Raw genomic sequence first — 26,583 nt, 5'->3', positions numbered from 1 at the left:
AATTTTAATAGCAATTAATAGGAAAGATAAATGCACCTGTGGCCATCACTGCTCCCCCCTGGATCACTGCAGCACCCACCAGAGGGTGATGACGCCCACTTTGGGAATCACTGAGATAGATAGATAGATAGATAGATAGATAGCTGGGTTTGTGTTGCCTTTAGCTGCCATCTCTTTCTCCATAGTAAGATCAACTGGTGGCTGGCTGAGACTATGGCATTCATTACTAAATCAAAGTATTGAACACTAATAACTCTAGCTAGAATTTAAAGATTTTCAAAACACATTCTTCACAGGAACCCTATGAAATATCTATCTTTTTGCTTAAATCCAAAGACAAGGCAAATTAACTTTAAAAATTCCACAAACATGTTTTACATGATTGCACATTTTAAAATCTGTATCAGAGAGGGAAGAAAAGGAGGAGAGATGGGGAAAGAGGGAAAGAATTTGGAACTCAAAAATGTGTTTAAATTAATATTAAAATTGTTTTCACATATAATTGGAAAATAAAATATTTTTTAAAATTCCACAACCAATTTATTAAACATAGTAATATATAAAGCAGTACTATAACCATAGTAACAACCCAGATATGCTGGGTTATTAAATATATTTTTACATATACATAGGGATATTAAAATACACACACACACACACACACACACACACACACACACACATATCTGCCTTTAAGGAACTTACCTTCTACTTGGGGGAGGGAGAATAGACAATTCAGACAAGAAAACCAATATAAAGTAATTTAAAGAGAGAGGTACTGCTAACATTTGGGGAGCCCCATAGAAGCCTCATATATAGGAGGTGGCAGCTGTGTAGGACTTTGAAGGAAGTGAAGGATTCCACAGACAACAGGTAAAGAAGGGAGTACATGACAGACATAAGTGATTGCTCATACAGAGGAAGCTACTGTCTCATTTAGAAGCAGATTTTCAGAGGCAACTAGGCATAGTGGACTGAGAACTGGGTTCAAGTGCTGCCTTTGATACATTTTGATTATGTAGTACTAAGCAAGTCATTTAACTTCTTATCTTATTGGCCCTAAACTCTAAAACTACATGTCCGTCAAGGTGGCATCCATCACTTCCCAGGTTATGAATATAACAGTATGTACCTATATATGTATGTATATATGCTGCAGCACAGGTAGCAATATTAGAGGAATAGGGACAATTAGAGGAATTTTCTCATCAGAATGTATTAATATCTATGAAATCATAGTTCTGATTTAAAAAGAAAGAACCACCAAATTTTTAATTCTTCTAAACCAAACCCAGGTTGCTTCTAAATTATGTTAATTCATTAAAATAACATTATCCCCAAAGCTTATCAACAATATGTCAGAATGTCAGGATGGTGGAATGAAAGGGTTAGCATTTTGCCCAGCTCACCTAACATACCTCTTCTACAACAACCTAGAAAATAAGCCAGACCAACGTTTTAAAAAAAAAAATCATACTCATTTTTTTAGCCCAGGAGAGCTAAGTAAGATAGATAAAGAGGTCTGTAGACATGGGTAGAAGTTGTTTTTATAAAGACTCTTAAAATGTGCTGAGCCTTAAAAGCTTTGAATGAAATAAACTTTCCATAGAAGCAAAACACGCCATGGGTATAAGAGTAAAGCAACTTGAAATGTAGGTTGTGTTTTTTTTTTTTTAGATTGACTGACAGAAGAGATGACTAATCATTATAAATGATTCATTAGCATTCATGATTAACTTCTGATGAATAAGCTCATCAAAAAACTCAGAAAGAGGACAATCATCTGTGCCCAAGGGATTAAGAGCTTGGAAATGCTCTACCTAAGTTAAATTACCTAAGAAAGTATCATTTGCATCAGTGTTCTATTAAACAAGCTGTAACCTACTATAAATTTGAAGTTTTATCACTATTCCCAAAACAATACATATTTATAATTTTAAACCTAAATAACAATCAAAAATATAAAAATAAATTCTGTACATGGTTTCCTTTTTTAAAAATTAAGCTTTTTAATTATGTTGCCTAGGAATTATAAGGATAGGAAAAAGGAGTTTTGATTTTTCCCATAAAATTCTCTTGCAATCACAATCAGAATTTTGACTGTGACTGAATGCTAAATTTGGCATTTTGTATTTGAATGATCCAGCCTGAGAATAAAATCAATATTTTTAAAACTATTGAAAATAAAAGTTTTTGCTCCAAGAGCAATATCTAAGTATGTATATGACACTCTATGGAAGTAAATTTCCTAAATGGCAATCTAAGAATAAGAAAATGATCATGGAATATTTCGGGCAAGCTGACAATGAATATTTCCTTTTAATAACTGGTAATTTACAAAATATCCAACAAAAAATTTTTTATACATTTGAAATTCCCTCTTGGTTATATACTCCTTTGGACTTCTCCATGACACCACACGGAATCTTGTCATCTTGCAAAATTACACCAGCCTGGGTACTTGCATCTCATCAGTAGTGTCCTTTGCCTGGAGACCTCTGATTGGAGAATAAAGGAGCACTTCCAAAACCTATATTTAAGAAGTGACCTAGGGACAGCCATTTCTTCATTCATTACATGATTGTGCTCCTTTGGATTTTTTCAATTTTTCCAGGGTAACTTCCCTACCTTCACCTTCATTCCTTTTCAGCTTTCTTTTGTTATATTGTCTTCTCCCATTAGATTGCAATCTCCTTGAGAGGAGATATTGGCTTTCTTTCTTATATCTGCATCCCCAGAATTTAGTGCAGTGTCTAGCACATAATAATTTGACTATGTTGACTATTTTATAACTAGGGGGGAAATTCTCCACAGTTACCTTGCTTGATTTAAGAACTTTAATTTGTTCTTCAAAAACTGTATCTTTATTCTTCTCCAAGAAGCCTTCGCATTGGTATTCAACCTGCAAAATATATGAAAAAATTTTAATATTTAACTAAACTCTTTATGAACTAGTTATCTATTACAACAAACTTGTCTTAAGCACCTGTTTTATGTAGAATACTATGTTAGGAATGTTTCAGTTCATCAAAACCATTTCTATTATTAAAGTGAAATTAAAATATGCAAGTATGTTAAAACTACAGTAAAACTCTCCAGATATTGTTAAGAGGATCAATGGGATCTCTGATATATTTTTTACACTCAACATTCCTAATGGGCATACCAGCTCCCTACCCCCTCCAAAGCCAGGCTGATCACAAGGACTCAAGCTTATCATCTGTCCCACTAAAGACTATTTCTTCCCCTTCCTCCCACACAATAGTCATGTATCCTTGCAGCTCAGTCCAAACCATCTGGCAGAAATGAATTTCCCCTTGAGAAAGAGAAAGCAAGTGAAAAAATGTGAAAATAAATGGTTGGTCGGTGGGAGAAACCAGAAGAGCTAACAAAGGTTATAGGTAGAGATTGAGGAGACAAGTAACATAGGAAAATTCCAACATGTCATTTCACAGAGGTAAACTTAATTTCTGTTGTCAAATGTCATAGGCTCTATTCTCCAAAAATTATCACCCACATTAGCCCACTTCCTAAGTCAAAATATCACTTTTTTTAAAAATCCTTATTTTCTGTCTTAGAATCAATACTAGTTATTGGTTTCAAGGTAAAAGAGAGGCAAGGGCTAGGAAATTGGAGTTAAATAACTTGCCCCGGGTCACACAGTTAGGAAATATATCTGAGGACAGCCTCGCATCTCCAGGCCTGGCTCTCTATCCACTTAGTTACCCTCAAAATATCACTCTAAAGCAGTGATTCCCAAAGTGGGCGCCACCGCCCCCTGGTGGGTGCTGCAGCGATCTGAGGGGAGCGGGGGTGATGGCCACAGGTGCATTTGGGGGCAATGAATAACTATAAGGGGGCAGTGATAGTATGTGACAGGGGGCACTAAGTAATATTTTTTCTGAAAAGGGGGCGGTAGGCCAAAAAAGTTTGGGAACCACTGCTCTAAAGCTTTTAGATCTCTGAGGGATTTCTCAGTCAAGATTATGGCAGTCCTGGAAAGAAGACAATACCCACAAGTAACCTTTGCAAAGACAGTTAAGTACCCCAGGTACACTTATCACCTCTAACTCTACTCCCCTCTGCAGTTTGAAGACACCTTATATGACTTTCCTAGAATGTGTGAAATCTAGTGATGGCAGCCACATTATAACAATAATATTGATAACTCAATTATTTGACATCGAAATTAAAATTAAAGTTAAAAAAAAAAAAACAATCCTGGTTAATCATTCCATGAAGCCATAAACAGAGAGAGAATTCTGCATACTAGATAGAAATATGGCCTCAAAGCCAGGAAGCTAAACTTGGGTTCATGTCTTGTCTTGGACACACACTAGCAGTAAGACCCTGGGCTTACATTTTCAATATCCTAGGTAACTCGCCAAAACTGAAACTTGTAGAGAACTCGCAAACTTTTACTGGTAGAAGAATTTTCCTCTCTAGAGAATTCCCTATAGCAATGAAATCAGAAGTCCAGTCCCTATTTCTGAGCCTAAGATCATAAAGAATATAATTTAGCAAATGAGAACGTTATTTGTTATTAATTTTTTTCCTTTTTTAAATTTGAGGCTTCTAAAAGTTAAAAAAATATATATATATGTATATATAAACAACCCATAGTAAAGCAATCTTACTTTGTCAGCAAAATGCTGAATGATAAAAGCTTTGTTTGACATACGAGGTTTTTCAAAAAGTGCACATTTATTCAAATGTGTATTGTACAACTTCTGGGCCCATGTGTCATCGGAACCTTTTGGCATCTGGAAAAGAAAAACAGAAGAACATAGTTTGGACATAGCTATGATGCTCATTTGTATCAATTCAGATGGCAAGATGCATTGTTCATTACTACATGGTACCTTTTACATTTACTTATAGAACTCTTCTATCTTCCTCCTGTTTCTGGGGACTCATTTTGAAGGTCTGAAGATAACAAATGAATTACTAATAAATAGTATAAGTGAGCATTTTTCGAAGGCATAATTAAAGTTTTCTTTCAAAATTTTTTTTATTTAAAATATTTCATCAACTTGCAAATGAACAATTATGGGCTTTTATACTAAAATGCAAGCTAGCCAAAAAGAAAATTTTATAACAATGTACATTCTTTACATGTAAGAATTGAGGACAAGCTTATGAGAAGATGAAATTTATCATATATTTAGAAAACATTCAGAAATAAACAAAATATTTCTATCAGATACCAGATGGGAAAGCTGTGGCTATATAGCAACTATCAGGGAATTTTAGTGATACAAGTTCAATATGAATCAACAATGTGATAACTCCGTTAAAAATTTTAAAGAAATTTTCATCTATAATAGTATCAAAGATGACAAAGATTATGCTATACCAACTATATTATACTCTTGTTGGATAACATCTGAAGAACTGTTCAGTTACATGTATCATTTCTTTTAAGGACGCTGATAAACTGGAAAATTTCCAAAGGAGAGCAACTAGGACCATATATTTAGAACTAGAAAGGACCTAAGAGTTCAACTAGTCCAACTACCTGTTATGAATGAGAAAACAGAAGCCCAAGAAGGTTTAAATGACTTGCCCAAGATCATATATGCATGAACAGAAGTAGGATTTGAACTAAGGTCTTCTGATTTCAGGTCTAGTGTTCTCTATGTGACCATGCTATTGTATTGATGCACTGAAGTTAGAAGCATACAACAAAGTAGCTAAAATTCCATAGGCATACCTTAAACCAGAAAAAAAACCCTGAAATTTTGAACTGTTGGGGAATTTACATCAATCATCCAAATTTTTTTGGTTACAATTGAGGTTTCATCAATTTCATCAATTCCCACTATAGAAACTTCCTCCATCGAAGCAGATTAATAACTGGCATATAGTCTTAGAGGACTGCCCAAATCACTAAGGGATTACTTTATTTTTCCCATGTCTTTCTGAATCAAAGGCCTGATCTATATTTAGTATTCCAGGCTGTCCCATCTATCATTGAATGACCAAAATGATGTCCAAAAGGGTAGATGATATTAGAGTTAAGAGTATACTCTCTGAAACTCAGTTGAAGGAAATGGGATATTTTAGGTGGGAGAAAAGACTTGAGGACATGGCAGCCCTTTTCTAGAAAATGAAAAAAAGATCATAATGAAAGATAGATTAGTTTTATGCCACTTGGCCCAAGAATAAAGAATGAGGAATAATGGGTGGGAGCTACAGAGAATTGGGTTTAGTGTTACCGTAAGGAAAAATGTTCTAATAATTCAAACTATCCCAAATTTTACTTGCTGCCTTAAGAAGAAGTCGATTTCTGTTCATCAGAGATTTTCAAGGAAGAGCTAGATGATGTAGAGGATTTTTTTTTCAGCTAGGAATGGATTAGAGAAGATGGCCTCCAAAGTCTCTTCCAACTCTGTAATTCTATGATATTTAATTATAATTTAAATTAGCTGGAAGCAAAGAAATTACCTACTAATATACTTAAAACATGATAGTCACTAAATGTTTTTAATAATATTTTATTTTTTCCTAATTACATGTAAAAGCAATTTTTAACAATCATGTTTTAAAATTTGGATTTCCAAATTCTCTCCCTTTCTTCCACCCAGTCTCTTCCACCCTTTCCCCACTCCCTGAGATAGTAAGCAATCTTGATATCACAAATGATGGTGAACAGGAGGCACAGGTGCCAAAGATGGCATATAGATAGCTTTCTGTGGAAGTGTGGCCCCTCCCCCTCCAGAGTTGAAAGGCAGAGGGACTCTGGTGGAGCCACTCCCTTCCCCCTTTTCACCACCCCTGAGGGTATTTTTTCACATTCCCCCACCCCTCCAACCAGCAGCCCAATGGGAACACACAGGAGGTAAGGTGGATGGCTCACAGGAGGCAGAGCTGGAGGGGAGAGGAGAGCTTGGGACACTCCCCTCCCCCTCTCTACACTCACTGAGGGTATTCCTCACTTCACCTGCCCCTCCGCCCAGCAGCCCAATGGAAGTGCTTCCTTCCTTCCTTCCTTCACTGTGTTGGCTAAAGAAGAGGGGCATACTCACCACTTGGTGGCGGGGAGGGGTACAGCATGTGGGTCTGGGTAGTGAGGAGGCGGGCACAGCACACAGTTGGGGGAGGGGATGCAGGTAGGGCCTAGCACTATGCCTCTAAAAGGTTCACCAATACTGTGATATGGATTTTACATGTACAATCATTCTATATGTTTCTTGAGGATAGGAACACCATGCTTTAAAAACTAAAGCACCTTTTACTTAAATTTATACAGGTAGCACAGCAGAAAGAACACTAACTCTGAAATCATAGGATATAAGGTCAAATTCTGCCTCCATTTCTTACCACTTAGACAAATTTGGGCAAGTCACCATGTCCCTATGCCTACATTTCCTCATCTTTAAATCAAGGAGATTGGCTAGATGGTTTCTGAGTTCTCTTCCAACTCTACATCTACATCTATGATTCCAAGTCAATAATAAGGTAAGGATACTCTCAAAATATTTTCACTTTAGAAAAAAAATGTTACCAATTTTTTATTACAAAAACTTTAATTATTACATATTTAGGTATTATTCTAAGGGAAGGTAGTAGTAGCCAATATATGTTATCCACAAACAATGTCAAAGCAACAGGATGTAGTAGATTATTTTTTTTTGTAGTAAATTTTTATTTATCTATTTACTGTGACTTTGGACTAAAGTAACCTCTCTGGGTATACATTTCCTAAACTTCAAAATGAGAGAAGTGGAGACTTCTAAGGTCCCTTCCAGCTTTAGAGCTGTGATTTTACAAAAAGATGAAAATTTATCTTACTTATTGACTTCCTCTCACATATAGAGCCATAAAATGTTAATGCAGCAAGAGAAATCACAGATGGTTGTCTGACCTTTTTATTTTATAAATTAAGAGGATAAATTCCAGATAATATAAATGACTTTTTTAGATGAAAGCTGTTATCAACCACAAAAGAATGCTACTTATTCAAATGTTAAAGATATCTCATTTATCTTTGCTGGTACTAGAGAGGAAAATGAGCCAATAATCATTTAAGCTTCTGTTTGTTCATCTAATGACAATGGTGATCACTGGTTAATTTTTAAAATGTCTTATTATTACACCATAAAAATATAATGCTTAGCTTAGATTTCTAAAATGAACTGTTAAAGACTTGTAAAATTCAAGAATATGATAAAACCATATTAACATATTTTTTATACTTTTTGTACTTTTACTTAAGAAGTGATGATAACTTTTACAGGGATCAAATTGAACTTTACAATCACATGATTAATGAAAAAAAGATTTGCTGAACAATTTTTGTTAACATAACTACAGAGTGGATATTTAAACTACTGTTATAAAACTTTTATGAAACTATTAGTAAGTACCTTAAAGTAATCACTTGCTTACAAAGAACTGACATGCTAATTACAAATCACTCTAATTTATTCATTAAAGCAGGTTTTCTGTAGATATCTGCCATGCCCACTTGTATTCATAGAATATCAGAGAAGCAACTTTGTAAATAATCTAGTCTATCTCCTTGATTTTAAGGATGGAAGAAAATAATAAAAAATGAATTTCTTTTCCAAGTGTTTACTAATTCATAGTAACTTTTCTCTAGCCTCTCTAAAGTTGGCAAGTGAGATAGTATATGGATTGATCAGCCTGGAATCAAAAAGACTTGAATCTGGTTTCATACATTTACTAATAGCATGACTCTAGGCAAGTCACTTATTTTCTGTCTGCCTTGTTTACTTATCTGTAAAATGGGAACAAAAATAGTTCCTACCTTATAGGATTGTTATGAAGATGAAAAGAGGTAATATTAGTAAAGTGTTTGGTATATAGTAGGTGCTTAATAAATGCTCTTTCTGAAATGAATCGGCAATTTTCAGGTAAAGAAATCAAAAGTATCAATAAGCACATGAGAAAGTGTGCTAAATATTTAATAATTAGAGAAATGCAAATCAAAACAACTCTGAGGTATCACCTCACACCTAGCAGATTGGCTAAAATGAAAGAAGGGGAGAGTAATGAATGCTGGAGGGGATGTGGCAAAACTGGGACATTAATGCATTGCTGGTGGAGCTGTGATCTGATCCAACCATCCTGGCTGGTAATTTGGAACTATGCTCAAAGGGCTATAAAAGACTGCCTGCCCTTTGATCCAGCCATACCATTGTTGGGTTTATACCCCAAAGAGATCATAGATAAACAGACTTGTAAGAAAATATTTACAGCTGCACTTTTTGTGGTGGCAAAAAACTGGAAAAGGAGAGTTTGCCCTTCAATTGGGGAATGGCTGAACAAACTGTGGTATATGCTGGTGATGGAATACTATTGTGCTAAAAGGAATAATAAACTGGAGGAGTTCCAGGTGAACTGGAAAGACCTCCAGGAACTGATGCAGAGTGAGAGGAGCAGAGCCAGAAGAACATTGTACACAGAGACCAATACACTGTGGTAAAATAGAATGTAATGGATGTCTGTACTAGCAGCAATGCAATGACCCAGGGCAATTCTGAGAGATTTATGGAAAAGAACGCTACCCCCATTCAGAGGAAGAACTACAGGAGTGGAAACAGAAGAAAAACAACTGCTTGAACACATGGGTTGAGGCAGACATGATTGGGGATGTAGACTCGAAACTACCACATCAATGCAACTATCAACAATTTGGAAATAGGTCTTGATCAATGATACATGTTAAAACCAGTGGAAATACGCAACAGCCATGGGGGGAGGAGGGACGGAGCTTGGGGGGTGAAGAGGAAAGAGCATGAATTATGTAACCATGTTAACTTTTCTAAAAAATAAATATTAATAAATGTTTAATAAAAAAACAATGATACAACAACAACAACAAAAAATAAATGCTCTTTCTTTCCCGGATTTCTTTGAAATAGAAATTATTAATTGTACTTTCCAAACATATGACATGTTATAGAAACTTTAAGTATTATGTATTTAGACATTTTCCTAAGGGAATGTAATGGTATCTAATATATGTTACACATAAACAATGTCAAGGACCATTGGTGTAGTGGATAACTCAGCCATTTACTGTAACTTTGGATTAATTAATGGTCTTCACCAATACAGACTTCATTACTCAAAACAAATAATCAGCTTTGACAATTTAAGCCACTTTATTATGAACCTCAATTCATGACTTACTAATTATTCTGTTCTGCTATGGATACTTCCCACTGGTTCAACCAGAATCATAATACACATACAATCAAATCTTAATTATCTTTGACAATGAAACATTGTAACAGCAGGGACAAAAGACTAGGTAGATGATCTCAAAACATCTTTTGAGACATTTTTCTCCCACCTTCTTTTAATGAGATGCTAATAATTAATGAAATGCCTAAAAAGAGTTAGAAAAAGAAAGGAGAAATGGGATATATGGAAAATCTACCAGGTAGGCAATCAGCCTCTTGACTAATTGAGAGTAGGTTGAAAAAATACCTTTTTGGGGGAAAACATAATCTGTATTATAATGTGATTTATATAACTGTGGGTGTGAATTACTTAAAATTTCTTTCAAGGGGCAGCTGGGTAGCTCAGTGGAGTGAGAGTCAGGCCTAGAGACAGGAGGTCCTAGGTTCAAACCCGGCCTCAGCCACTTCCCAGCTGTGTGACCCTGGGCAAGTCACTTGACCCCCATTGCCCACCCTTACCAATCTTCCACCTATGAGACAATACACCGAAGTACAAGGGTTTAAAAAAAAAAAAATTTCTTTCAAAGACAATTTACCACTAAGATTTTTTAAAAATAGTTTTAAAAAGAGTCAATCATTTCCTTAAACATCTTCTATTGTTGAAAAAAAAAAAAGGAGTATGCATACACTGATAGGCCTAATGCATGACAAAAATTTCCAGAATAGGAAAACTGAAAATATTTTCTCACATATTTTAGATTGAGGTTTTAAAAAAAAAACAAACACATTCCTCACCCAGCATTATCAAAATGGAACTTATGGGAGTTAGCAATGTTACAGAGCTAAGAAACATAATCCGAATGGGAAATGGTATGTACAAGTGAGAAAAGAGGAATGTTGAGACCAAGGAGTAAGAAAGGCATTCTAAAGTAAACCATATTTGGCTTATGAATCACTATTTGATCAAATCTGACCCTTCTAAATTTATTATACCCATTAAAATAGGCCGTAAGTACTCAGCTTGAAATATTTTATCTACCTTGCATTCTTCATCCAACAAATCCAGAATACCCAGTTTTGCTTCTATAAGGTTAATACAGGGTTGATTGTCATAAAAATCTATGAGTGTCCATGGAATTTGTTCCTTCATATATTCTTCTTGTTCTAACTTAAAGACATGCTATGGAGAGGGGAAAAAAAAACATTCTTGTAACCATCAGCATCAAAATACATGTATTAATACAACTAATCACATTTATTGAGGATCTGTGTTATTAAGAAAATTATAAAACTTCTGCTGGTTTTAAGACACTACAATCTAGTCAGCGAAACTGAATGTGGACATATGACATAGTATAAGAAAACCAAACAAACATTAGCTATTCATTATCCCCAGAAAATGAGTAATTTTGGATGCTGTTGATCCAGATAGCAGCAGACAGTTTAAATGCTAACATTAAAAAAAATTTTTTTCCTGGAAATCTTTCTAAAATACATTTCCCTGACTTCTTTAATTGCTGTATTGTGTTATGGATATAGATATGGAAAGAGACGATGTGAGGTATAGAGCTAAAAGGCTTAGTTTCATTTTAGTAATATTTATCCAAATGAATGTCATACCAATAGAAAGCAAATTCCTACTGCACTCAGGTGCAATGTAAAATCTGAGTGCTGTGTGTTAGTAGCATACTTATTAACTGTTGGTTACCACTGTCTCCAAGCAAAATGGTCTCTGTCTTTTTTCATATTGTTAATTGATAAGTAGATTCAATTTAAAAGAACAAAAGAGATTGATTGGGACTTTCCTCTTAGCTTGATTTTTCTGTCAAAGCTAAACTGAATCTTTAGGTACCCAAAACACTGCTGAGTTGTCAAAACGTTTGAGGGTAAATGTGAATGTGGAATACTATGTCCCAAGTAATCCTAGATTAAAAAATGGTGCCTAAAAAACCCCAAATCAATAAGCCCAACTTAGTTATCCAAATCTCAAAATTTTATTGGATGAATATTGAGAGATATGACACTAAGAATTAAGCAACTATATAAATATCTTGATAAATTATACATAGCTCAATTAAGCTGGTGAATGCAAGGTGTTTTTTTTTGGTTTTTTTTTTTTTAATAGCTTTTAGTCCTTGACACTGACATAGGGGAAAAATTCTATTTGGATTTTTGTGGAAGTTTGACAGGTTCATGTTTTTATTCACTTTAGAAATTATATTACACTTAAGACCTTAAAGGTACTGCTATATTATTTTAACATTTGTGTGTATAACTGAATCCCTTTTTCCTAAATAAATGTTCTCTTTCAAACATCTCTAAATCTCCAAATACCATTTACAATTCAGTGGTATATTTTTATATGCCTGTTATATAGGAGGATAAAAAACAAAGCTAAAAAATCTTTTACATTGGCTCACTAGAATGGTGAAGGTAACAAAGGGAATTTTAATTTCTAATCTTAATCACATAACATTGCAAAAAGAGTTACGGTAGAATCTAAGCAATACAAAAAAATCACCTCAAAAAACCCAATGAGTTGTCTATGTTATCAAGCTACTTCCTGTCATGCTCATATAAGCACTTAGTTTGAGGGTAAAAGATTTGCAGTGTAACTTCATGAGCAGTCTAGGGACACCATAGATTTATAGGCTACACAGACCATAACATACTCTAGATATTATATTAACTATTAACCAATATTTCCTAAAGCTGTTCTAAACTTCAGAAAATAAACATAATTTGGGAATTCATTTCAGGAATCAGATTTCAAATTCAAATTAGACTTCTTAAAGAAATCAGTTTTAGCAGAAGGAAATGCAAGGAAAAAAATTCTTACCATGTTGAATTGTTGCTGTAGTTTCTCATTGGCATAATTAATGCAAAATTGTTCAAAGCTATTTATCTCAAATGTTTCAAACCTATAAAACCAAAAACAATTTGCTGTACAAAGAGACAAACATATAAAAACAGTGCATAACAGAAACAATCAGAAAAACTCTAAATCATCTGAAATTCTCTTTCCAAAGTAATGAAGTTGAATAATTTCTCGGAAAAGGATCCTAAGTCAACAATACAGACCATGAACCTGAAAGCCCTACAGACTCAAGAAGGATAACAAAAAAGCATAAACATATTGCACTGTTAGGAGAATGAGCTTTGGAGCGGAAGATAACTGAAGCTAACAATAAAGTCATTAGAGTATTACTGAAGCACTAATATAACACTAATAAAGGCACAGAGTAAAGTGTTTGGAGTTTCTCTATGGTCAAATTACAAAATCACTATTACTCCAATGCTCTCTCAATACAAATGGAATAGGAACCAAAAAAGAACTTTCTAAAAAGCATAGTAAAAAGTGTAATACATTGAAGGCAAGAGTTAGAATAGAATTGGATTTAGAATTCAATTCAACTCAACATAATATACATTTATTAAGTGCCTACTATGTCCAATGCACTACACTGGGTGCTGTGGACAAAAAAGATATATAAATAGTTCCTAAAGAATTCATGATATAGTAGGGAAATAAGACATATACATAAATATAATACATCAGAATCTAATAGGAACATAGAAGAGATTTAAAGAAGAAAGCATGTTAGACTGAGGAGGAAAAGATCACTTGTAGCTCCAGGAATCAAAAAAGAAATGGGACTACTCAGAGACTTCTCTGACTTATCAGGCCCACATATTAGGTACTTTCCCTTTTATCCTTTTGTATATTGCCGTCCCCCATTAGAATGTAAACTCCTTGAGGGTGGGGACTATTTTTTCTTTTTTTGTATTTGTATCCCAGGGCTTAGCACAGTACTAGACATATAGTAGCTTCTTAATAAAAGTTTATTGACTATTAAGGAGGCACTTTAGCTGGGTCTTGCAAAAAGAAGAAAATTTAAACACAAAGAGAAGTCAGGAGGTTTTAATAATAATTTACCACATGAGAGAATGAAAGTAAAAAATTTTTTATCAGAGTAAATTAGAGTTGGATCACAGTTTAATTTTAAGTAATGTAGGATAATTACATTTCTACAACTAAGAAATTCTTTAATCCAAATGGGCAAACACCAGAATATCTAATAACGCCTTGAATCTATTTGATAATTTCTCGTTAGTAGTAAATTTTCCACTTTACAAATGAATTAATCTGTTGGAAGTATTGTGGAAGGCCGCTAAAAATTAACTAACATCATATACTTACCCATAAATATCTAATACTCCAATAAAAGAGTGTTGCTTTACAGCAGAATGGAGAGCTTGATTGACATGATCTACAATCCAGTTAAAGAGTTTAGCATAAATATGTTTGGCCAAGGCATCCCGAGCATTAATGGCCTGCAATTTGGAAATTGGTTTGATATAGGTCTCAGTTGCAGTAGCCAGCTTCCTATGGCAAAGCCAATGAGACATTTCTTCATATTCAACTCCCATAAGTTCACAGAAAATGCTAAGAGGTTCATGCTTTGGCTGCCAAAAGAGAACAATTCATTTTGGTAAGTTTAATAAGAATTTTCAAGAAAAACATTAGTGAAGGTAGAAAGTACAAAATGAGAAATTTTCTCACATAAAAAAATTCACTAGGACTATCAAATTCTTTACCTCAAATTTGTATAGTGCTTTACATTTTCCCAAAGCATTTTACACAAATTATCTCATTTAATTCTTTAAAAATTAATTTTTATTCTGCATTTAAACACCAAATAAGATGAACATTTCCATATACACACAGAACAGAAAAAGATTCTCCAATCACATTTGATTGTTACAAGCTCTTCATCAGGTTTATTATTATCCCTACTTCATAAATGAGGAAACCAAAGCATAAAGAACTGGTCAATGACAGAGATCAAGGTCACATAGCTAATTAATAACAGAGCTGGCTGAGCTACAGTCTAGGCCTCCTGACTCCTGGTTCAGTGCTTTTATCACTGCACCATACTTATCCATTTTTTCCCTTTTTTGCCTTGCTACCAAGTCATTTTAAACAGAAATATATTAGGCAATTATTAGCAAATAGCATTATAGAAATGATGGCACTATTCCCTAAAAATAAGCATCTTAAATGTATTGTATATGAACACGACGTCATTTGAAAGTAGGTCAGTACATTCTATACTTATTCTCTCTGAATGGAGTCATCACTTCCTGAGCTAAAATTCCCAGTTTTGCTATGTAGAAACATCTTATTTTAAATAGCATGGGAACATTTACATATATTAAGTAAAAACACACTTGGGGCCTAGAAACTATCCTATCCAGAGTGATATGAAAAATGGAAATGGATTAGAATTAAAACCAAATGTCCTAATTTATTTTAATATTAGATGAATTAAATCCTAAGAAAATTTGCTAACATCAAGGAGAAAAAGGGTAAATAAATGAAGGACACTCTCTGATAGTATACCTTCAATATTGTTTCTTATTATGACCCTAGAAGAAAAAGAAGAGGAAGAGAGAAAGAAAGCAGAAAATCATAATTGAAGAAAATTTTAAAATAAAATATATCTGATAATGGTAACAATGACCATCAACAATAACTCACAATTTTATCCACTATTTAGTTAGTTTAGTGAAATGGATATTGAAGTCTATTTAGTACTGGCGGGCCTTGACACAATTTGGACAGAGGTTTCTATAAATAGAGATTAGCTTTTAAGAATGGGTTTTCCTCTTTCTGTCATCTGTCTTCATTAAGGCAACGAATGTTTATAGTGCCAGCAGAGTTAAATTCTTTAACTAAATCCTGAATCAGCATCATCAAAATCACAGTGCCCCCAAACCAGAAGACTAACATTCCCAAAAGAACCTTTAATGGATTAGAAAAATCCATCAATAAAGCAAACAAACCATGAAAACATTAATGCATTAAAAAAATAGAACCTCTGATAAGGATATCCAAGCTATCCAGATAAAGTTGTCTTGCTCAGTATTTAAAGAATCTGGGATACACATAGTTGTCTATGTTCCATTTTGGAGAGAACTTGTAAACAGGGGACCAGAAACCTGAGGACACCAACCTCTGTCAAACTAGTTAACCTAACATATGTATTGCTTAGATTTAGAAAAATTTACAAAATGACTTGGTAACTATATAGTTGAGTTCTTTTTAAAACCCTTATCTTCTGTCTTAGTATCAATTCTAAGTCAGAAGAATGGCAAGAACTAGGCAATCAAGATTAAGTGACTTGCGTCACAAAGCTAGGAAGTATCCAAGGCCAGATTTGAACCTAGACCATTTCAAAAAGAGGTCTGTAGGCTTTACCAGACTGCCCAAGAGTCCATGACACAAAAAAGGTTAAGAACCCCATGGTAGATAATCTCTAAGGTTCTTTGATCTTTTGTGTGAGCATTCTACAACGAAGGTCACAAGTAACTTAAATTTCTAATGTATTTTCAAACCTATAGGCATAAATTGAGATATTATCTTTTGCTAATGGTACTTAGATAAATGGTACTTTGCCCCATCAACCAAAAGAAATTAAAGGGCAATCCACTGGTGAGCTGAAGGTTTCATACCATTATTCTAGAGATTAAAAGTTTTTCATAAAGTCACAAAATAAGTCAAGGAAGCACAAGACTAGAATACAAGACTATTTCTAGGTTAGTCAACCTAGACTAACTCACTGTATAGAACTATTTATGTGACATATTCTTAAAGAGATATTAAGTATGTTTGTTTTCAATTAAAAAAACAAAGCAAACAAAAAGCATTATTAATTCTAAAACACAATCACAATCACTTTCAAAATGTTTTAGACTTACAGGTACTGAGCAGCTATCTGAGTCCCGGGAAGTAAACACAACATTGCCTAGGTGAAGAATGCCAGCAAGTATTCGGAAAATTCCCATCTGATAGGACTCATTAATTCCTAAAATAATATTAGAACAGTATAATAAGTAAGTAGCAAATTTCATAAGAGGGACTTTTAGGCACTAAGCCAAATCCTGATTATTCATACAGATTACGTATATTACTTGTTAATATGGTACATCAGACTTTCATTGTTGATGTTATCCTATATTGATCATAAACCTTTTGCTGACTTCAGCACCACCTCTGTTTATTCTTACTCAGACTTTAGCCTGCAACTCAACAGGCACCAATTTATTTAAGCCCCTAAGAATACAAGAGTACAAGATTAGAGAATGAGTGAAGTTAAATGGTCAAGATAATGTTGTATAACAAACTGACAAATGATGTTGTCCATTCCTGATGTGAGGGAGAACATAAAGGAGTTATGGAAGTAGGAAAGCTGAAGACAGCTTTTCAGTTTTTTTAAATCTAATCTCATGCTGTGGCTTCATTATCTTACATAAAGTGCCACGACTTTCCAGAACATTAGGCATAACTATGTTTAAGTGCAAATATTAAAATGCATTGTGGCTAAATATAAAGTATTTAAATTAAATAATCTATTTCTCCTTCAGAATCTTCTGTTAACATGGCTAATTAAGGGTTGAATCAAATGTAAATAGTTTTTCTATCTTATAGATTTTATATTTTCATATTTTCTTTGTTCTCCCCTAGTTTTACATTAATTATTTCAAATTCACTATCTATTGATCTTCAGTGGAATTCCTCTCAAGGGATAAACTGCTCACTTGGAAAGTAAATTAAATTGGAGTTACTTTTTTGGATACTATAGTACTTATAAGCTAATGGTATTCTAACGCACTATAAAATAATTAGTTCATCTTAAAAGCTATGCATTTTTTAAAACTAGAGACTATGTTGTTAACCTGAGACCCAATGATATTTTCAAACAACACAGATAAATGCCATTTTTGCTGTTTCAGTAGGACTAGGAGAAAAAGACTGGATAGTGTAATACCCTGTCAGTATGGGAGTTATGTAACACTTGTTAGCCCCTTCCTCAAAACATGTCAGAAATTAAACCTGAGACTCCATTTGATTTAGATTGCATTTACTTGAATTTTTACAAATCCTGAACTAGCTGTAGTGAGGCAAAAAAAAAAAAAAAAGTTGTTTTTATAAGGAATTATGACTTCCAATGGTATTCACCAGCTGACCTAAACCAAGCTAACATTCTCGATGAGGTCTATATGAGTCATGTAATGCATATGTAAGTTGTTGCTCAGTCTTGAGACCAAAGTAGAATTACCTAGTAAAGTACAGGCCTGCCTTGTATGCATCATTTCCTTAGCATCATCGATCCCTTCAATTATGGGGCTGCCTCCTTGCTTTGTGTAGTGGAAGAAATCAGCATTTCCTGAAATTGAGGGGGGGAAAGAATTTTTCATTTTTAAGTGCTTAGAAAAATGCTCCTTAAATAATTGTATCCCAACAATTCTCTATCTATACTCCCCTTCCAAAAAAGAATGTTAGGAAGAAAATTTTCTGTCAAAAATGGCTCCTTTGCATCAGCAATGTAATGAATTAGTAATTCCTCTTCCTGACTTCTATTCTCCCAGGCTCAAAACTCTGAGGTACCATTGACTCCTCTCTCTTCTTTAGCCCCCAAAGCAATCCATCACTTCTGAATTTCTTCCTTCTTTTCCATTTCCAGTGGTATTGCCCTGGGTCAGGCTCTTATCTTTCCACATCTATATAAGTTGTAATAACCTGAGGAATATACCATTATTTTTACCCTGTGTTCTCTGGTACCCTGCCTTCAGTGATTCCCAATTACCATTTCTCTGCAGGTTGACTCATCTCTACAGGACTTTTCCTACCATGCCAAAGAAACCTAGAAGCTCATTCTGTGCCTGGACTATCTCTCACATTGGAATTACCCCCAGCCCTGCAACCTCTCCTTTGATTGGCTAATTATTCTCAGAACTTCCATTTAAGGAGGAAGCCCAGTTTAAACCTGTCTTCATTCTTCTCCATGGCTGTTCTGTTGCCTCATCTCCACAGGACTTTCTCTACCAAGTCCTAGGTATCTTCAATTCCCTCTCATTCCCTCTTATTCAATATAATGAGGCCTTTCCTCATTATCATTTAAATTCTTTACATGAAATATGTAAATATGGGAAAATATTCAAAATAAAATAAAAAATAATAATAATTTAAGTTGTTTGAGAGTAGGAACAGTCCTCCCTTCTGCTTGCATTTGTATTCTCAGTCCTTAGAAACTAAGCCACATTTAGCCACAGTTTGGCACATGATAAATGCTTATTGATTTGACTTGACTTATGGCCATTTTTTTGTAAGAAATAAGCTATTATAACTTAATATAATGTATTAGAGCTATTTTTTAGGTGTTGTATCCTCCTACATGGCGCCAAGTCTCATGGAGGAATTGTATCTTTCCTTTAGTGCTTTGCACATAGTAGGCAATTAATACATTATTTGCTGAATTAAGTTAAGTTCCTTTCCTTGCAGCCTCACACTTATGCAAGGCATGAGAAATAAAAGCAAAGCCTCTAAGTAAAGAAGGGGACAGAGGTTAAGGCTATTACTATTGCTAAGTAAGATTTTCTCCCCCATGGGCATCCTAAAAACTACAGTGCATAAGAATCTGGCAGTGCCAATCAGCTTACAAAGATATCAGGTAAAATTTCAAAAACTGTCAGTAGAACCCAGTGTACTAATCAGGGACGTCTAATCTACAGGATCAAGTTATAATCTGGTGCTAATATACTTTCCAGGCTTGCCTCTTACCTGGCAAACTAGATTACTCCTATATTTTGTGTTTTTTGGCTGCACCTTGCCCTGCCACTTCTTCTCTACTAGTTCGAATCCTACTTGTCTTCTAAGATTTAACTCTGATCCCACCTGTTCCAGAGACTCCCCTGGGATTAGCCCAAGGATAAGGTGATCCCATCCTCATAAAGTATCTCTCTGTGCCATCCATTTGGCAACTACTTATATGAAATCTCCTCAAGGTAGAGACATCTTGATGACTCTGCTAAATTTTTTTGTTACTCCTAGCTCCTTGCCTGGCATAAGAACTAAAAAGTTTCTCACCAAATATTTATGGAACTGATTTTTGTCTTGCTAATCAGGATCCAAGTAAAATATAAATACAAGTAAAGTAATATCAATGCTGCATTTTAAACAAAAATGAAAATCTAATCAACAAGTTGTATAATTCTAACTAGCTATGTAATCTCCACTGGCATTATTTGACTACATATTATCTTCAGGATCAAATATATAGTCCTTTGGTTTATGAAGCTATCCCTAACTTGCCTCTCATTTCCAATCTTTTCACACCTCATATCCCCTTTCCTCACATACTTGACAATCCAGTGACACTAGCTGCCTTACTGTTCCTCATAGAGTACACTCTATCTCCTAGTTCAGAGCATTGTTACTGGCTATCCCTGTGCTTGAAATTCCCTCCTTCCTCATCTCCTCACTTCCTTCATGTCTCAGCCAAAGTCCCACCTTCTATTAGAAACTTTTCCTTCTCCCCCTTGATTTTAGTGTCTTTCCTTCTCTTCGCTATCTCCAACTTATCCTGTATATATCTTGTTTGTACATATTTGTTTGCATCTTTTCTTCCCCATTAAACTTTGAGCTCCCTGAGAACAGGACCTGAAACTCTTTTGCTTTCTTTGGGATGATTAGCATAGTGCCCTGTGTTGAATGAATGACAACTGGCTGACTACTCCTGTCTCTGATTTGTTCTTAAGCCCAAAATGTAAATAGTGGAAAAAATTCTAATGAATTTCTAGTACGTTTGTAAATTATTTTAATAATGTAAAAAGAGTCACTCCAAATCCTGACAGTTCCCAAGATCCTCTCTCACCCTTGCCACCCAGACATATAAAAACCTGCCTTATAATACTTCTCCTAGTACAGACTACTCTAAGCTCTACCCATTTTATCTTGATCTCTTCCTAAGTCTATATGTCCTTCAAGTAGAGCATAAAGGCTGAATGACCATTTGCCAGGCATGTCATAAGAGGAATTCTTCAGTAATTCATTATACTAGATGGCCTCTGAGGCTTCTTCTGACTCTGAAGTTCTATGATTTTAGTTCATTCTGTGTTTCTCTGACTAAGGGACTAACCCATTTCATCTTTACCTCTGCCCAAGTCTAGTGAGTTCTATATGTCTATTATGCATCTTTTCTCTGAAAGCCTCTTCTGAAAAAGAACCCACTACCATTACCTATCAAGGAAACCCATTTTATTTTGGTATAATTCTCAACCATCAAGCTTTAAATATTTCTCTTTGCAACTTGTACCCATTATTTCTACTTATAAGCTCTGGAACCATGCAGAATAATTTTTCTTTCCCATGACAATTCTTCAACAGTATTGGACTTCATGTATCTCTCAATGTAACTTCAGGTTCTATTGGTTTTCTTGGCTGTTATATCAACTAAAACTCCAAGATCAGTTTTGGAAAAACTGTCTAGTTACATTTCTCTCATGCCAATTTCTTATACCTATGAAATAGACTTTTTGAACACAAACGTAGGGTTTTACATTTATCCTGATTTAACTTATTAGACTTACCCCAACACTTTAGCCTTCTAAAATCATTTGGATCCTGCCTCTAAATCACTGTATTAACTAACCCTTCCTGTTATGGCACCTGATGACTTTATAAGCATACTATGCAAGCCTCTAAATTATCGATAGTAATGTTAGCCAGCACATGACCAAGCCCAGATTCTTGAGGATTTTCACTAAAGATTTTCCAAGGTGACATCAAATCACTAATGATTATTTTGAGGTCCAAAGAGCTCCTGAATTCACCACCTAACTGTACCACTTTATAGGCATATCTTTCCTTGAGAATAACATGAGAAATTTACCAAATACTTTTTTTAAAGCTAGGCAAATTATATCTATAGCTCTCCTTTGTCATAAAAAGGAGACAATGTCAATTTACCATGACTTTTCTTTCTTATTGTGTCCTTTAACTTTTTTTTTTTATTTTGAGCTCTAAATTCTCTCCCTCCTGCCTCTCACTTACTCATTGAAAGGGCAAGCAATTGATATCAACTGTATATGTGAAGTCATGCAAAACATATTTCCATATTAGCTATGTTGCAAAAAAAGGACCAAGAAATACCAAAAAAGTGAAAAAAGTATGTTTTGATCTGTACTCAGTTCATTATTCCTCTCTCTACAGGTAGATAGCATTTTTCACTATGAGTTCTTTGGACCTGTCTTGAATAGTTATGATCAGAGTAGCTAAGCATCACATATTCTTAATGAAGTCATGCAGACTTTATGATCACTATTTCCTTTTCTAAATGTTTATTAAACATTCTTTTAATAAACATTTAAAGAATTTTGCCATGAATCCAAGTTAAGTTTATTAGCTTATATTTGCCAGACACTACTCTCTGCCATTTTCTAAAAATTGGGACAACACTTGCTCTTCTCCAAACTGTGGTAACTAGACCTTTCAAAGATCATTAATGGGGACTTAGCATCACACTTGCCAGTCCTTGTAGAACCTTGAATAATATAACTAGTATGTGGCAAAAATGGAACTAGTACTGAATATCTCAATCTCTAGATGGATTCTAAGGGAATTTTCATGGGCTTGAGTCCTTCACCAAGCCCTACTAATTATTTTTCCCTGACATCTCTTAGTTCAGCCCTTTCTTTCCATTTCTACAGCTATTATCCTTGTACAGTTCCTTTTTTTATCACATCCTACCTGGAATTTTACAATAGTTTCCTAATTGGTTTCCATGCCTTTTTTGTCTCTTCACTTTAATCTGTCTCATAAGAGGTTGCTAGGATAATTTTCTTCAAATACTGCTTCAAAAATGCATTTCTTCTAGTCCAAAAACCTTTGCTTCTTCCCAGAAGCTTGTTGCCTAAATATCTTCCTATTTGAAAAGTCAATTAATTAACACAGATAAAATTGAAAAATAATATCAATAGCCAAATGTCATTTTCATACCTAATCGTAGCATTTTAAATTCAGGTAACTTTGCTGAGGCACACAGCTGATAGAAAATATGATAGTTTCTCTCCTCTTCTGCCTTTGAAAAAAGAAAAGATTTTTCAATTACAGTAATCAAACTCAGAGAAATGAACAACGAAATGCTTTTTCATTTCATAATTTGGTAAAATGAACATAGTCTCCATTTCCTAACCTCTAAATACATTTGCATCATAAAATTTCAATCTCTCCATTTTGAATTTAAGTATCATTGCCCTTCATGTACAAATGTCATATTTTGGCTGTGATATTTTGTTTGTACTGACTGAAAAAAAGCTCAATACATGATCAGCAATTTAAAAAAGAAGTAAAGACTATGTTTTAGCTTAATGCCACAGCTATTTATAGATACAAGATTAATGTTTAATAGCATAGACTTCAATAAGTGACCAAGTACAGGGGCAGATAAAAGTTTAGCTAAGACACGATTCCTGCCCTCATAGAGTTTTATGGTATAATGAGCCACAAACATATACTATGTTAGACTTATAAAATTCCATGTGTAATTTGAAGGGAATGTTCACTATCAACTGAGAAAATATGAAAGAACTTAGGATCAAAGAGAGTTTTATGGAAGAGCTGACATTTGACTAAACCTAAAAGTATGAGTAGGAATTCTACAGACAAAATTGATAAAACCTATTTTTTTAAACTGAAATGAATAGAACCAGGAGGACAATTTAGACAACAAGAACAACATTATAAAGATAAACAGTAGGACTGATAATCAATCAGGCTATCTACCCAACTCCGGAAAGAGAATTTATATTTAAGATGTAAAATAAAGACAGAGATATTTGGACATGATCAATATAGAAATTTATTTTTCTTGACTATAGACGTAGTAACAAGTAATTTGTTTTTCTCCACCATTTTCCTCCCTCACCTCCCACTTCCCATTGTGGTGGAGAGAAAAAGAAAATAAATGCTTGCTAATTGAAAAAAAATTTTTTTAAGGTGCTTTGGAGGCTAGCAAGCAATCATAATAGGTCTATATAAGCATAATTGAGGATATGTGACATAAATATATTTTAATAAGTGAACCCAAATTTGTAGTAAATTATCATTACATACAAAACCTTGTACTACTTATGACTTTGCCTCTCTAAATCTATGTAATAATGCTTCAATTTAAAAAGAGGCACCCTATATCTAGGTTTTTGTGACACTACTTTCCTGTTTCTCTTCTTTTCTCTCTGACCAATTCTCACATTTTCTTGTCTTGACTATAGAACTTTTATGTACAATGTTCATAGTATTATAGCTGTAGAACTGGTTTATCTATATAAAAATGGCCTTCACATTTAGGGAGCAAATTATGACCTTCATGAATGCCATATTTTAACTACCTTGGGAAATTCCTAAAGGAAACACCAGGGCACTAATACAACATAGCTGTGTACTTAGAAACCAAAGCAAATACCACAGAATCACAATCCATATTCCAGAAACACTACCTACAAAATTCCATCTGAATGGTTTTCATAATTAATACTAGTCTTAGATTAAGGACATCATGAGTGTAAGTCCTACCTCTGACACCTACTAGTTATGGAATAGTTTTTGGTCTGTACACATGGAAAGAACATCCACTCCAAATTATACCGATCAGATCATAGGTTAAAAATGCACACACATGCCTATACATAGATATAGATACATGTGTAGATAGAAGTATTCATGTGTGTAGATGTACAAATATAGGAGGCAACCTTACTTTATTACCTTGAGCAAATATAATCTTTCTTAGCTTCAGTTTGCTCATGTACAAAATAGGAATTATAATAGCATCTACTTCACAGGGTTGTTGTGATGATCCAATGAAATAATATTATATAGTGTACTTAAACATTAAATTGTTATTTAAGTGCTATCTAACACTAATATATAAACTCACAAGCACATTCAAATATATACATACACACACACACACACACACACACACACACACACACACACACACACACACATATATACACACACACCCATATACATTTTATATTTATTTATATTTGTTTTTGGTAGGAGAGAGGTATGAAATCTTTAATTTTACTAATATAGAGAACTTCCACTGAGGAAATTCTCCTCACCATCAGATGATAGATCATTGTCTGCTCTGTAAATTGGGATCTTAGAGCACTGCTTAGACAATTAGAAGTTAAACGGCTTATCAAAGGTCTTTATGTGTCAGAGTTGGGCCTTCAACCCTGATTTTCCTAATTCCAAGGCAAGCTCTACATATTATACCACATCGTCTCTCAGAATATGTCAATAGCACATAAAAATAAATTATAATTTTTTGTCCCAACATATTACATTAAAATCAGCCATCAACCCATCTTACCTGGAACACCACTCTTGATTTTTCTAATAGATAAGTTCTCATGTTGGCACCAATAATTCGATATCTCTTATCAAAACCAATCTCAATATATTTTCCAAAACGGCTGCTGTTATCATTCCTCGTGGTTTTAGCATTTCCAATTGACTAGAAGGTAAAGGAAAAAACAAGAATTTAATGATTTAATATCTCAAGAATTTTGGGCATTTGCAGAATTCATGGGGAAAAAGTCTACTAATGTTTCGAAGCCATCTCCTTTTGAAGTGGATTCCGGAAGAGAAGAAAACTCAGTTTCTGAAAAAGCACCTTTACCTTTTAGAGGAGGCATCATTTTCATTCCTCCAAATATCATTGCCTATGGCTTCCCAATTTCACTCACTGTACAAGACTATATTGTACATGTTACTTCTCAGCGAAGAACTTGTGGATAACAACTGAATAACTGTCAAGGAGTATTTAACCATGAAGTCTATAAAACAATAAGCTTTTCTACATAAAAGAAGTTTTGGGGGGCGGGGAGGGGGAGCAAAACAAAAGCCACCAGAGCATTTAGGCTGTTGGATTTCAATCTTCTTGACCCATATAACAGGTTTCTCTCTGTTATAAATGTTGAAGATATTTCCTTATATGTATTTTATACAAATGTCCTATTTTAATATATCTTATCCAAATATCCTATTTTAAATAAATGCATATTTTATTAGAACAAAAGCTTTCTTGTGAACTACCATTACTAATCCCCAAGAGCCCATAAACTCCTTTCATGTAGTTATTTGCAAATAATCACTCACCAGTAAATAAACTTTATATAAAATTTAGTTTAAAGTTCTGTCTTTAAGCAAAGTAATTTGTATCTAAGATGAAAAGCATCATATTATTTCTAATAGAGAGTTGAAAAGAATGTCATATTCTTCCAAATGAAATTTTAGAAATTAGTTATATATACTTTTTTACCCTTGGACAAGACAACGTACATTTTTTAATTTTTATTTTAAAACAAATGAAAGGGGCATCTGGGTACTCAGTGGATTGAGAGTCAGGCCTAGAGACAGCAGGTCCTAGGTTCAAATCTGGCCTGAGACACTTCCCAGCTGTGTGACCCTGGGCAAGTCACTTGACCTCCATTGCCCACCCTTACCACTCTTCCACCAAGGAGTCAATACACAGAAGTTAAGGGTTTAGAAAGGAAGAAAGAAAGGAAGAAA

At 34.2% G+C, this 26,583-nt stretch overlaps 1 protein-coding gene across 1 annotated transcript in view; it reads right to left on the bottom strand.

The window, feature by feature from the left end:
• MYO5A (myosin VA) overlaps positions 1-26,583 on the bottom strand; it is a 145,041-nt gene that overhangs the window by 83,690 nt on the left and 34,768 nt on the right. Inside the window, exons 6-14 of the mRNA XM_044660044.1 lie at positions 25,382-25,525; positions 22,996-23,077; positions 18,278-18,385; positions 16,917-17,023; positions 14,356-14,621; positions 12,994-13,075; positions 11,194-11,334; positions 4,638-4,763; positions 2,819-2,902 (exon numbers count right to left, since the gene is read on the bottom strand). Of these exons, the coding sequence (XP_044515979.1) occupies positions 2,819-2,902; positions 4,638-4,763; positions 11,194-11,334; positions 12,994-13,075; positions 14,356-14,621; positions 16,917-17,023; positions 18,278-18,385; positions 22,996-23,077; positions 25,382-25,525 (1,140 nt within the window). The remainder of the gene's footprint in view (positions 1-2,818; positions 2,903-4,637; positions 4,764-11,193; positions 11,335-12,993; positions 13,076-14,355; positions 14,622-16,916; positions 17,024-18,277; positions 18,386-22,995; positions 23,078-25,381; positions 25,526-26,583) is intronic.

The sequence above is a fragment of the Gracilinanus agilis genome, chromosome 2 (genome assembly GCF_016433145.1).
Source record: "Gracilinanus agilis isolate LMUSP501 chromosome 2, AgileGrace, whole genome shotgun sequence".
In the NCBI taxonomy this organism is placed as follows: domain Eukaryota; kingdom Metazoa; phylum Chordata; class Mammalia; order Didelphimorphia; family Didelphidae; genus Gracilinanus; species Gracilinanus agilis.
This window is presented reverse-complemented; position numbering and strand designations above follow the sequence as displayed.